We start from the raw sequence: 12,754 nt of genomic DNA, 5'->3' as shown, positions 1-12,754 counted from the left end.
TACAAAGGGCAATGGGGCAGTCATTCCAATAAAAGATACTGGGAAAACTGGATATTAACATATAAAAGAATGAAGTTGGGGGAACCTGGAAAGCTCAGTTGGTATAGCATGTGACTCTTGACCTCAGGGTCATAAGTTTGAGCCCCACGTTGGGGGTACAGATTACTTTAAAAAAGAACGGTGGGGGGGGGGTAGAGAATGAATGAAGTTGTACCCTTACCTTACACCATATACAAAACTTAAGTAAAAATGAACAAAAGACCTATGTAAGAGCTAAAAATTATAATTCTCTTAATATAAAACTTTGGGGAAAGTCTTTATGGCATTGGACTTGACAATGATTTCTTGAATATGACACAAGAAACAAAAACACAGCAAACAAAAGAAAAAAATTAACTGGACTTCATTTTGTACATCAAAGGTGACTGTCGAGAGAGAGAAGGCAACTCACAGAATGGGAGAAAATATTTGCAAATCATATACCTGAAAAGGGATTAATATCCAGAATATAAAGAACTACCACTCAACAGCAAAAAAAAAAAAAAAAAAAAATTGTTTTAAATGGTCAAAGGACTTGAAAAGACATTTCCCTAAAGAAGTAAAGAATTCTGGTAACAATTCCAGTTCGGGGGTTGGGGGAGAACCTGCCCCCTCCCCCCAACACACACACACAATTCTCAGCAGTAAAGCTGTCCAAGAATTCAACTCAATTCCGACTCCATGTACCCAGAAACAGCATCAGATTCCACAGATTAAGAGTTCAATCGTGCAAGACTGCCCCCACTTCGGACACCTAAGCAGCTCTCAAACCTCAGACATTTCCCTTAATAGATTACCAATTTATTATCAAAGGATAGAACTCAGGAACGGCCTGATGGGAGAGATGCATAGAGCAAGGTATGGGGAAAGGGTAAGAAGCTTCTATGCCCTCTCCAGGCTAACCACTCTCCCCACATTTCCACAAGTTCACCAACCCCAAAACTCTCTGAACCATGTTCTCTGGGGTTTTTATGGAGATTTCATTCATTACAAGGACATGACTAACACATTAGCCAATGGCAAGCGATTCAACTTCCAGCCTCTCTTACCTCCCCAGAGGCTGGGGATGACACAGAAAGTTCTAGCCCTCTAATCACCAGGTTGGCTTCACTGGCAACCAGCCCCCAACCTTAGGCACTTTCCCAAAGTCACCTCATTAACATAATAAAAGATACCTTTATCACTCTGTACACTTAGGAAATTCCAAGGGTTCTGGGAGTTGTAACTCAGGAACCGAGTTAGTAAAACCAAATATACATGAAAAATAAATTTCTTATAAATCAAGACATTGCAAGAAGATATACAAATAACCAATTAACACATAAAAATGTGTTCAACATCATTAACCATTAGGGAAATGCAAAAAAAAAAAATGGAATTTAATAAACAAAACAGATGAACATAGGGAAAGGGAAGAAAAATAAGATAAAAACAGAGGAAGCAAATGTAAGAGACTCTTAAATACATAGAACAAACTGAGGGCTGCTGGAGGAGAGGTAGATGGGGGGATGGGCTAAATGGGCGATGGGCATTAAGGAGAGCACTTGTTGGGATGAGGAGTGGGTGCTACATGTAAGTGATGAATTACTAAATTCTACTCCTGAAACCATTATTCGACTACATCTTAACTAACTTGGAATTAAATAAAATAAAAAAAAAAAAAAGGAGATGCCGTTTCACACCCACTAGGATAGCTATAATAGAAAAATAAAAAAGATAGCAAACATTGGCAAGGATGTGGAAAAACTGGAACACTCCTGCATTGTTGGTAGGAGTGAAAACTGGTACAGTCATTCTGAAAATAATTTAGCAGTTTCCAAAAGTTAAAACACAGAACTACCATATGAGCCAGCAACTCTACTCCTAGGCACATACTCAAAAATATTAAAGGCAAGACTTCAGACAAATATCTACATAACAAATTTCATAGTAGCAATGCTAGCTAGGATGCAACAAGAAGTTAATCAAGTAAGAAGGCTGAAAGCTATCAGCAGAAGGGAATAGGGAAAGGGACAAAAGCAGGGAATATATTTTGTTTTGGGGAACCAATAGTTCTAACCAAGGAGACACCCAACTAGGTGTCTTACCTGATACTGATAGCCCCTTACGTGATCCAGTGTGAGCTGGACTAGACCTGAGGACAAGCAGAGAAGCCCCCAAGTTATCCTGAAGCTACTTTTAGCTCCTTATATTAAGATCTCCTATGGGCGGAGTTTTCCACCATTTTTTGAACACTGACGTACACACTAGCACGTTGACATCCTAGGCATGAGCAACCCAAGTGTTTATGCAAGCTCCCTGCCCCTGTCCCCAATACACTGGATAAAACCTTCCTAACTCCACAAGGAGACAGTGCTTTGGGAGCTATCTCTTTGTCTCCTTGTAACAAATAATAAACAGGTTTTTGCTTTCAACACTTTCTTGGGTTGTATTGAATTTGATGCACCCCAAGTGGCAAATCCCTTGAGTTTGGTTACAGCATTTTTTACAATAGCTAAGAGGTAGGAACAACCCAACTATCAATCTACAGATAAATGGATACACAAAATGTGTCATATACACACAATGGAATGTTATTCAGCCATAACAGGAATGAAATTGATCTTTGCAACAATATGGATGGACCTTTTGCTTAGTGAATCAAGCCAGATACAGAAGGACAAATATTCTAGGATTCCATTTATATGAGGTACCTAGAGCAGTCAAATTCCTAGAGACAGAAAGTAGAACAGAGGTTACCAGGGGTTGGGGGAATGGAAAGAGGAGGTACTATTCAACGGTACTGACTTATGTTGGGAAAAATTAAGTTTATATACAGATATTGGTGATGTATACGCAGCACTGTGAATGCAATTAATGCCACTGAATTGTACACTTAAGTTACCATGATAAATATTATGTTACGTATATCCTACCACAATTTATAATATACAGCAGAAAAAAAGAGTAGTATTGACAACATGCAAGCATTAGTGTTGAGAGGAAGGTGGATAGGACTGGTAAACAGAGAAGGAAACACTGTTATTTATGTCCTTATAAAGGCAGAGAATATATCCAGAAAAATACACAAAAAACTTATAATAGTGGTTGACTCTAGGGAGCCAACTGTGTCACTAAAGGGGAGGAAATTGTCACTGTATACATTCATTTATACCTTGTGCCTAATTATCTATTAAAGAAAAAAAGAAAAAACATTGGAATGGGTCTTAAAGGTAATCTACTTCAATTCCCTCACTTTATAGACATGGAACTTGACTAGTACACACATTATACTCTTATTTAAAATCAAACATCCATGCCCGGCTAGCTCAGTCGGTAGAGCATGAGACTCTTAAAATCAAACATCCAATCAGGGAAGAGCAGAGAATAGCAGAACCAGATAAAGAGTATATTTTATAAGAAAGCAAAGGTAACCACAAAGGAAAAAAAACAATATTTTAATGGATTTTTAGAGTGCACTCACTCTAGGACAATGCAAATACTGCAGATTTATCATGAAAGTTATCATTAAACAATGCCATGAGTGTTCCTGAGTACCACTTCAGGCCCAAGACAAAATTAAATAAAAAGTAGGAGAAAAACACGGAAGAGGAAAAATAGAACTGGTAAACACAGAGAAGAGTGATAACATCTTATCAAGTGCCTGAAGTGTTCTTGGAAAGACTGATGTTCCTTGGCGATCATGCACCCTCCTCCCCAAAACCCCCAAAACCAACAAATGTCTCACCCAATGACTCTGTCCTCGCAGTTTATCATTTGATTCTCCTACTATTTCTTCCCACACAGCAGCTGTTCGGTCAAAAGAACAAGAAGCCAAAACCTGTCCAAATTCAGGATGGGCCCATGTCACACGCCACACCGATCCACTATGTGTCTGAGGAATTATTTTAAAAAAAAAAACAAAAATTTACTCATATTTCACACAAAGTTTTACTTGAGGAAACAACACAGATGTCTTCAATAAGAGCAGAATGCTATTCAATTTTACATTTAAATAAACAATTAAGTTCTGGAAATTTTTAACTTTTAGAAGATATTCTCTACTTAGGATTATGGCCCTTTTGGAGTCAAGTCCTTCTAACATTTTTTTTTTAATTTTTTTTTTTTTAACGTTTATTTATTTTTGAGACAGAGAGAGACAGAGCATGAACAGGGGAGGGTCAGAGAGAGGGAGACACAGAATCTGAAACAGGCTCCAGGCTCTGAGCTGTCAGCACAGAGCCCGACGCGGGGCTTGAACTCACAGACCGTGAGATCATGACCTGAGCCGAAGTCAGACACTCAACCGACTGAGCCACCCAGGCACCCCCTAACATTTTACTAATAAAGAAAAATCCAGCTGGATCAAGTTGACCTCTTCCAGTACTAACAGAGACCTGCTTCAGAGTTTAGCCTTATCAAGCTTTAAAAAAAAGATCTATCAGTCCACCGTTTTTTTTACTTGCAAATTCTCTCTACAGGAAACAGCCATCTAATAAAATAAATAAGACTAACCAAAACTGTTTGCTTCAAAAGCCTAACACTATATAGAAACTACAGCAGTAAAATGTTTAAATGACTCTGATACCTGGCTAGACAGTCGACTATTCTAGGAAGTGAGCCAATGAGTGATAAAATACAGAGAAGCCCAAGTCCTTGTATTCTGAAAAAATAATTTAAAGCTCAGTAGCGTTACCTTTATTATTTGAAAAATGTCAAATTACTATTCTTAAACTCTCGTGTTGACAAAAGGAAAAAAACCAGAAAGGTCTCAAAGCATTTCACATCGGGGCACCTGGGTGGCTCTGTCTCTTAAGTGTCCAACTCTTAATTTCAGCTCAGGTCAGGATCTTGAGGTTCATGAGATCAAGCCCACATCGAGCTGGGAGGACAGCGTGGAGCCTGCCTGAGATTCTCTCTCTACCCCCCCCCCACTCTCTCCTCTCCTCTCTTCTCTCTCTCAAAATAAATAAATAAATAAACTTAAAAAAACAAAAAAAACCTATGGCCTGTGTGGCTCAGTCATTAAGCATCTGACTTTGTTTGGCTCAGGTCATGATCTCATGGTTCATGAGTTCAAGTTCCACATCAGGTGAGCTTGAGCCCCACTTCAGGTAAAACACGAGCCCAGGTGAGCCCCACTTCTTTCTCTCTCTCTCTGAAAGAAAGAAAGAAAGAAAGAAAGAAAGAAAGAAAGAAAGAAAGAAAGAATTTCACATGGACAGAATTTCGTTTGTTCTTTCCAGTAAAAATACAGTATAACAACAGGCATCAGTCCACCAATTATGTTTATAAAATTTGTTTCATGCTTCTGTATATCTAATACTTTCACACTTAATAATCTCAGAACACTTTCATAATCGTGTAATTTCCACATGGTAAATATGTCATTCAAAGGTAAACTTTGCACTCTTATTTTTTATCCTTTTTTTGATCTGGTCTTTTTTGTTTCACTTTTAATTATTATTTATATAAGCTACTAGTTAAAGAATGCACTAGACCAGTGAGACTCTGTTAAATATTAGATTGCCAGTAAAGCACAACCTACCTAAAAACTAAAGATTACAAAGAGATGTTCATCACAATAAAAAGGAAACAACTTATACCAGCTGTCACAAGTTGAACAAAAACAGGGTATATTTATTGGTATATTCATGTTTTACTGCTACATTTATGTTTTTAAACAAGCTTTAAAAACATACCAAAATATTTATGAAATATGTTGTTAAATTAAAAGGCAAGTGGGGCGCCTGGGTGGCGCAGTCGGTTAAGCGTCCGACTTCAGCCAGGTCACGATCTCGCGGTCCGTGAGTTCGAGCCCCGCATCGGGCTCTGGGCTGATGGCTCGGAGCCTGGAGCCTGTTTCCAATTCTGTGTCTCCCTCTCTCTCTGCCCCTCCCCCGTTCATGCTCTGTCTCTCTCTGTCCCAAAAATAAATAAACGTTGAAAAAAAAAAAAATTTAAAAAAAAAAAAAAATTAAAAGGCAAGAAATGGAGGTTTCTTTTTTAGAGCGATAGTTTTGGAAATGGGTAAAGGCGGTAGTTGTACCAACATTGTGAATGTAGTAAACGCCATTGTATTGTGTATGAAGGATCAAACTACTGAATTCACAACATGAATGAACCTCAAGGAAAAGGGAAAGTAGCTAGACACAAATAACTACATATCGTAGAATTCCATTTATATGAAATGTCTAGAAAAAGTAAAACTACAGAGACAGAAAACACTTCAGTGGTTGCCTAGGGCCTGGGTACAGAATGGGAATTGACCCCAAACAGTCACAAGGGAAGTTTCAGGGCCATGCAAGTGTACATAGAAATTTACTAAAATTCGTTGAACTACACATTTAAAACTGATGACTCTAATGGTATGTAAAATTCTACCTGAATAAAACTGAAAATAAAAATTGTACAAAATATCACAACTATTAAAAATATGCAAAAGAACAGATAAGTAATAAATACTAAAACACTAAAAATAGTTATGTTAGAATGCTATGAAATTGTACGTTTCCCTACTCTCAAATTTTCTGAAGTATATTTTTGATACTTTAGCAGTTAAAATCAAAATATTTTAGGAAAAGTATACATTTTATAATTCTCTCAAGAAGAATAGCAAGTCACTGACGCTACCAAATAAATAGTAACCATCTCAATTTTTTTTAAAAAATCACTAAAAATACTAACCTTCCAGCTAGCAGTACAATGCCAATCCCCATTTTCACTTTTATCCCAGACCTGTAAGAAAATAAGACATATTTTATGCAAAATATTCCTATAAACATGACAAACATAAAGAGTGAATCAGTATTAAGGCAAAAGAAATGAACATAAATTCACAAAATAATACAACCAGTAAGTAAACATTCATTCATTCATTCAGATGTTTATTAAGAACCTGAGGGGGGGGGGGCGCCTGGGAGGCTCGGTCAGTTAAGCATCCAACTCTTGATTTTGGCTCAGGTCATGATCTCACGGTTCATCAGATCGAGCCCCACATCTGGCTCTTCGCTGACTGTGCAGAGCCTGCTTGGGATTCTGTCTCTCCTCTCTCTGTTCCTCCCCTGCTCATGCTCTCTCTCTCTTTTTCTCTCTCTAAATAAACAAACCTTAAAATAAAAGGACCTGCGGAGTGCCAGGCACCAGGCTGAGCAGGAGGGGGTCAAGGAATCTGTGCTCTCATAGGTAACAGAGACAACTACAGTTACAGTCAAGTCTTGTTATCGTAGTAGTTGTGTTCTACAATGTTGCTATGAACACTGAACCAGCAAATACCAAACCACTGCTCTCAGGGGAAATATTTGTCAACTAATCAATACATAATCTCATTTCATGTATGTATCTATTTAAAGACACTTCTTTAGTGGATATTATTGATTCATTAACACTGAAATCAGAGCCAGCAGCAACTCATGGCAGAGTGAAACTTTCCTAACACACATATTTTCTCTGCAGGGCATATTACAGCCTTCTTGCACCTAAGATCACTAGGCACCCCTTCAGCACTATATATACTTGGGGACAATTTTAGACAGTGAAATCACCAAGAAAAAAACAAAAATGTGGCACAAAATAGACAATGATAAGGACACTTGTGGGGCCCCTGGGTGGCTCAGTCAGTTAAGCGCCTAACTCTGTATTTTGGCTCAGGTTATGATCTCATAGTTCACAAGCTCAAGTGCTACATCAGGCCCTGCGCTGACAGTGCAGAGCCTGCTTGGGATTCTCTCTCCCTCTCTCTCTTTCAAAAAAACAAAAGACTTGTTTACAGTATGAGAGTCCAAATAAGAAAAGTGTCACTGCAGCAACTTCTTATTCAACATGTCTCCAGAGGCAAGGGAAACCAAAGCAAAAATGAACTATTGGGACCTCATCAAAATAAAAACTTCTGCACAGCAAAGGAAACAGCAGCAAAACTAACAGGCAACCGACGGAATGGGAGAAGATATTTGCAAACGACATATCAGATAAAGGGTTAGTATCCAAAATTTATAAAGAACTTCTCAAACTCAACACCCAAAAAACAAATAATCCAGTGAAGAAATGGGTAAAAGACATGAACAGACACTTCTTCAAAGAAGACATCCAGATGACTAACAGACACATGAAAAACTGCTCAATATCGCTCATCATCAGGGAAATACAAATTAAAACCACAATGAGATACCACCTCACACCAGTAAGAATAACTAAAATGAACAACTCTGGCAACATCAGATGTCGGCAAGGATGCAAAGCAAGAGGATCTCTTTTGCACTGCTGGTGGGAATGCAAACTGGTGCAGCCACTCTGGAAAACAGTACGGAGGTTACTCAAAAATAAAAAATGGAACTACCCTACAACCCAGCAATAACACTACTAGGTATTTATCCAAGGGATACAGGTATGCTGTTTCAAAGAGGCACATGCACCCCAATGTTTACACCAGTGCTATCAACAATAGCCAAAGTATGGAGAGAGCCCAAATGTCCATCGATGGATGAACGGATAAAGAAGATGTGGTATATATATATATATTATATATATTTACGATGGAGTACCACACGGCAATCAAAAAGAATGAAGTCTTGCCATTTGCAACTATGTGGATGGAACTAGAGGGTATTATGCTAAGTGAAATTAGAGAAAGACAACTATCATATGACTTCACACATATGAGGTATTTAAGATGAACAGAAGGGAAGGGAAGCAAAAATAACATAAAAATAGGGAGGGGATCAAAACATAAGAGACTCTTAAATATAGAGAACAGGGGCGCCTGGGTGGCGCAGTCGGTTAAGCGTCCGACTTCAGCCAGGTCACGATCTCGCGGTCCGGGAGTTCGAGCCCCGCATCAGGCTCTGGGCTGATGGCTCAGAGCCTGGAGCCTGTTTCCGATTCTGTGTCTCCTCTCTCTCTGCCCCTCCCCCGTTCATGCTCTGTCTCTCTCTGTCCGAAAAATAAATAAACGTTGAAAAAAAAAAAATTAAAAAAAAAAATATAGAGAGAACAAACACGGTTGCTGGAGGGATTGTGGGAGGGGGGATGGGCTAAATGGGTAAGGGGCATTAAGGAAGACACTTGTTGGGATGAGCACTGCAGGTGTTATACATAGGTGATGAATCACTAGAATCTACTCTTGAAATCATTATTCATTATTACACTACATGCTAACTTGGATATAAATTTAAAATAAGTAAATAAAATAAAACAAAATAAAATAGAAAGCAGTGTCACCCTGTTTAACCTCAGTTGGGAACATGCACACCGGGCAACTCCAATTTTTTGCTACTCTGCTCATGTCAAGCAAATAACTGAGAATATTGATTTTGGGGTCACAAATAAATTGTAAAGAGTAAGTGAACTCACAAATACACAACTGGCTAATAATGGGGACCAACTGTTTATGTAACAAACAAAAGCAAAATACTTAATCTTACTATCAACAAAAAATATAGATTATAACAAGACAACATTTTAACCTCTTAAAAAATGAAATGATAAACTCCTCAAAAAACTAAAAATAGAATTACCACATGATCCAGCAATTCCATTTCTGGGTATATACCCAAAAGAGTTGAAAGCAGGTTCTCCAAGAGATATGTGCATACCCATATGTATAGCAGAATTATCCACAACAGCAAAAAACATAGGAGCAACCCAAGTCCACTGACAGATAAATGTTAAGCAAAATGTGTTATTTACAATACATATAATGCAATATTCAACCTTAAAAAGGAAGAAAATTCCAGCACATGCTCCAACATGTGCAAACTTCAAAGACACTACGCTAAGTGAAATAATCCAGTCACAAAAAGGACAAATACTGTAGGACTCCACTTATATGAGGTACCTAGTCAAATTCATAGACAGAAAGTACAATGGGGGTAGTAGCTAGGGTGTGATGACAGGGAGAATGGGAAGTTATAATTTAATGGGTACAAAGTTTCAATTTTGCAAAATGAAAACGTTCTGTAGATAGATGGTGGTGATGATTGCACAGATATGAATGTACTTAATACCACTGAACTATAAACACTTAAATATGGTTATGACAGTAAATTTTACGTGTATCTTACCACAATTTTAAAAATTAGAGAAAAAATGTTAGTAATTCCTGACATGGACAATTATCCTATCAAATCAGTACTTTAACTGTAAAATTGTATAACCTTCAAAAAGACAATCTGCCAATTATTCACAAAAGCTTTTACAATATTCACTAATTTCTCTACTTGAATTAGGCTAAGAAAATCATTCAAAACACAAAAAGCTTAAAGTAATGAAGATTTCCATTGCAATACTACTTTACTTCCAACAAACAAAACCTACAAACGGAAAGATTTAGAGATTCAGTAATAAGTGGATGAGGAAAAAAAACCTATGACCTATTCAGTTAACAGACATTAATTACTGCAATATTCAAAAACAGGTGGATAGATGAATGTCTAAAGAAAATGTGTACACATACAACAAAATTATCATTCAATCTTAATGAAATTACAATACATACTACAAATATGGATGAACCTTGAAAACATCATGGTAAGTGAAATGAACCAAACACAAAAGGGCAAATACTATATGGTTACATTTATACGAGATACCCAGCAGAGTCAAATTTATAAAGAAAGAGTATTAGAGGGGCACCTGGGTGGCTCAGTCAGTTGGGCTCCTGACTCTTAATTTCAGCTCAAGTCATGCTCTCAGGGGTCATGAGATCGATCCCCATGTCCAGTTCTACGCTGAGCATGGAGCCTGCTTGGGATTCTCCCTCTCTCTCTGCTCCTCTCCCACTTGTTCTCTCTCTCAAAATAAATAAGTAAACGTTAAAAAAAAAAAAAAAAAAAGGAAGAGTATTAGAAGTGACCAGGGACTGGGGCAGGGTAGAAAAAGGAGTTATTGAGTAGAGTTTTACTTTAGAATGATGAAAAAGTTCCAGAGATGTATAGTGGTGACGGCTGCACAACATGAATGTTATGCTTAAGGCCACTGAACTGTAATGTAGATCTAAAGATGGTTAGCTTACCACAATAAAAAAAAAAAAAAAAAAAATTAAGTGATTTTAAACCTTTTAGGAATTAGAACGCTATAGTTATTCCATGTATTTGGTGACACCACTTTTTCGAAAGGGAACACCAGCTGTAATTCATCATTGAGGGATCACTGGTATCAAACCTGACTCATGTGAAAGGCAAGTAATAAAAACTATCCTTCAGATTTTCAGTTATTTTGGAGTTGTCGAAAATGCAAATAATCCGAACTCCAGCTTTCATCTGCAAGTCTATTGTCGGTAACGCTATAATAATCTCTAAAATTCTTAAATCCCAAAGACCATCCTCTTATCGCAGAAAATTCTGGTCAAAGTAGTGCAGACATTTACATGAACTTTATGAAACAAGCACTCCATTTCTTTAATAGCAAGTAGAGAACTTCATTGGATATAAATGGATTTGTTTCCTATATGAACGCAAGGAGAGAACAATCTCAAGATGAGCAACAAGCTCATCACAGCACTTGAGACAACACGTTGAACCGACTGCATTACAGGTGGCGAGGCAAAAGCCTCTGGCTGAACCAGTGTGGTAACAGGACAAGTACTCCCCCACCCGCGCAGTCTGACAAATCCTTCTCGCAGACTAAACCGAATCTCTAGCTCTCGCCCACAATGACCCAAACCTGCAGGAGGTAGAACCCGCGTGCTGCCCAGGGCCCCACTGGCGGGAGCGCGCACGTGGCTAAGACGCCTGCCCGCCCTCCCCCTCCGCGCAAGCGCAGAGCAGAGTGAGAGCGGGGGAGCGGCTGTGACCCCACAATACTGGGGCAAGCACGGCGGAGCAGCCCAGCCGCCCACACTCCTTGGGTTCCAGACCTCGTGTCCAACGGCGTGCCTCAAAATCCGTGGTAGTCCCCTTTCCACGCGCCGTTCCCTCCGCTCTAACAGCGGGTCATGCAAGTCCCCACTCCCCCTCCTTCTGGGCTCGGCCCCACTCAAAAGCGCCGCGCGCACCTTGACGCTCTGGTCACTGGAGCAGGTAGCCATCCGTCGCCCGTGGAAGTCGAAAGAGACATCATGGATGAGATCCTTATGGTCCGCCGCGATACTGCGCGCCACAAACATGGCTTCCGCCGGGCCCGCGCCTGCTCCGTCTGCCCCTCCCACCTCCGAAGAGGGCGGCCGCGGCAGCGCGCGGACCGCAGCCCACCAGGACCACGCCGCCGCCGGGGCGCGCACAGCGCGAGCCACCCGCGCCCCCGCGCCGTGCCCCACCCCTTTGCCCGTCATGCCCCGCGAGGCCAGGGCGAGGACGACTGCGCCTGCGTTTCCTGAAAGAGTCTAACCGCGGCAAGGGCTTAGGAGAGAGTGGCCTTTCCTGAGCTGTAATGAAAATTAAAGGAATTCATTGTTCAAGTATGATAATTGGGAAAACTAAGAAAATTAGAAACACCATCTACAGTCCTGGGCCCTGAGTCAGTATTGGTCAGCGTCATTCCCCACCGCCCTCAAACACGGGCTGAATGCTCGGAAGAAGTGGAGAAGAAAAGGATCTTTGCTGGGACAACTAAGGAGCAATGAAGGGTGGAGAGTCACCAGAGGAGTACAGGCTCAGCCGAAAAGTAAAGACCGGGGGAATAGGATTGACAGGGAAAAACTGGGGGGTTATGGAGGTGGAAGAGCAGGTGTGAGGGACAGAAAAGGGAAGGATCCGAAGTCAAAATGTTTAAAGATTTCACAGGTAGAACAGGCTTGGTAGTG

At 39.8% G+C, this 12,754-nt stretch overlaps 1 protein-coding gene across 2 annotated transcripts in view; it reads right to left on the bottom strand.

The window, feature by feature from the left end:
• SEH1L (SEH1 like nucleoporin) overlaps positions 1-12,174 on the bottom strand; it is a 34,218-nt gene extending 22,044 nt beyond the window's left edge. The window contains exons 1-3 of one of the 2 annotated variants that reach the window (XM_030336358.1): positions 12,008-12,174; positions 6,706-6,756; positions 3,767-3,913 (exon numbers count right to left, since the gene is read on the bottom strand). In XM_030336358.1, the coding sequence (XP_030192218.1) occupies positions 3,767-3,913; positions 6,706-6,756; positions 12,008-12,118 (309 nt within the window). In that variant the 5' untranslated portion in view covers positions 12,119-12,174. The remainder of the gene's footprint in view (positions 1-3,766; positions 3,914-6,705; positions 6,757-12,007) is intronic. The other variant, XM_030336359.2, reaches the window with a different exon arrangement.
• Between the last annotated feature and the right edge of the window lie 580 nt (positions 12,175-12,754).

The sequence above is a fragment of the Lynx canadensis genome, chromosome D3, assembly GCF_007474595.2.
Source record: "Lynx canadensis isolate LIC74 chromosome D3, mLynCan4.pri.v2, whole genome shotgun sequence".
NCBI lineage: Eukaryota > Metazoa > Chordata > Mammalia > Carnivora > Felidae > Lynx > Lynx canadensis.
The sequence above is the reverse complement of the archived record's forward strand: the minus strand, read 5'-3'. Positions and strand labels throughout refer to the sequence as shown.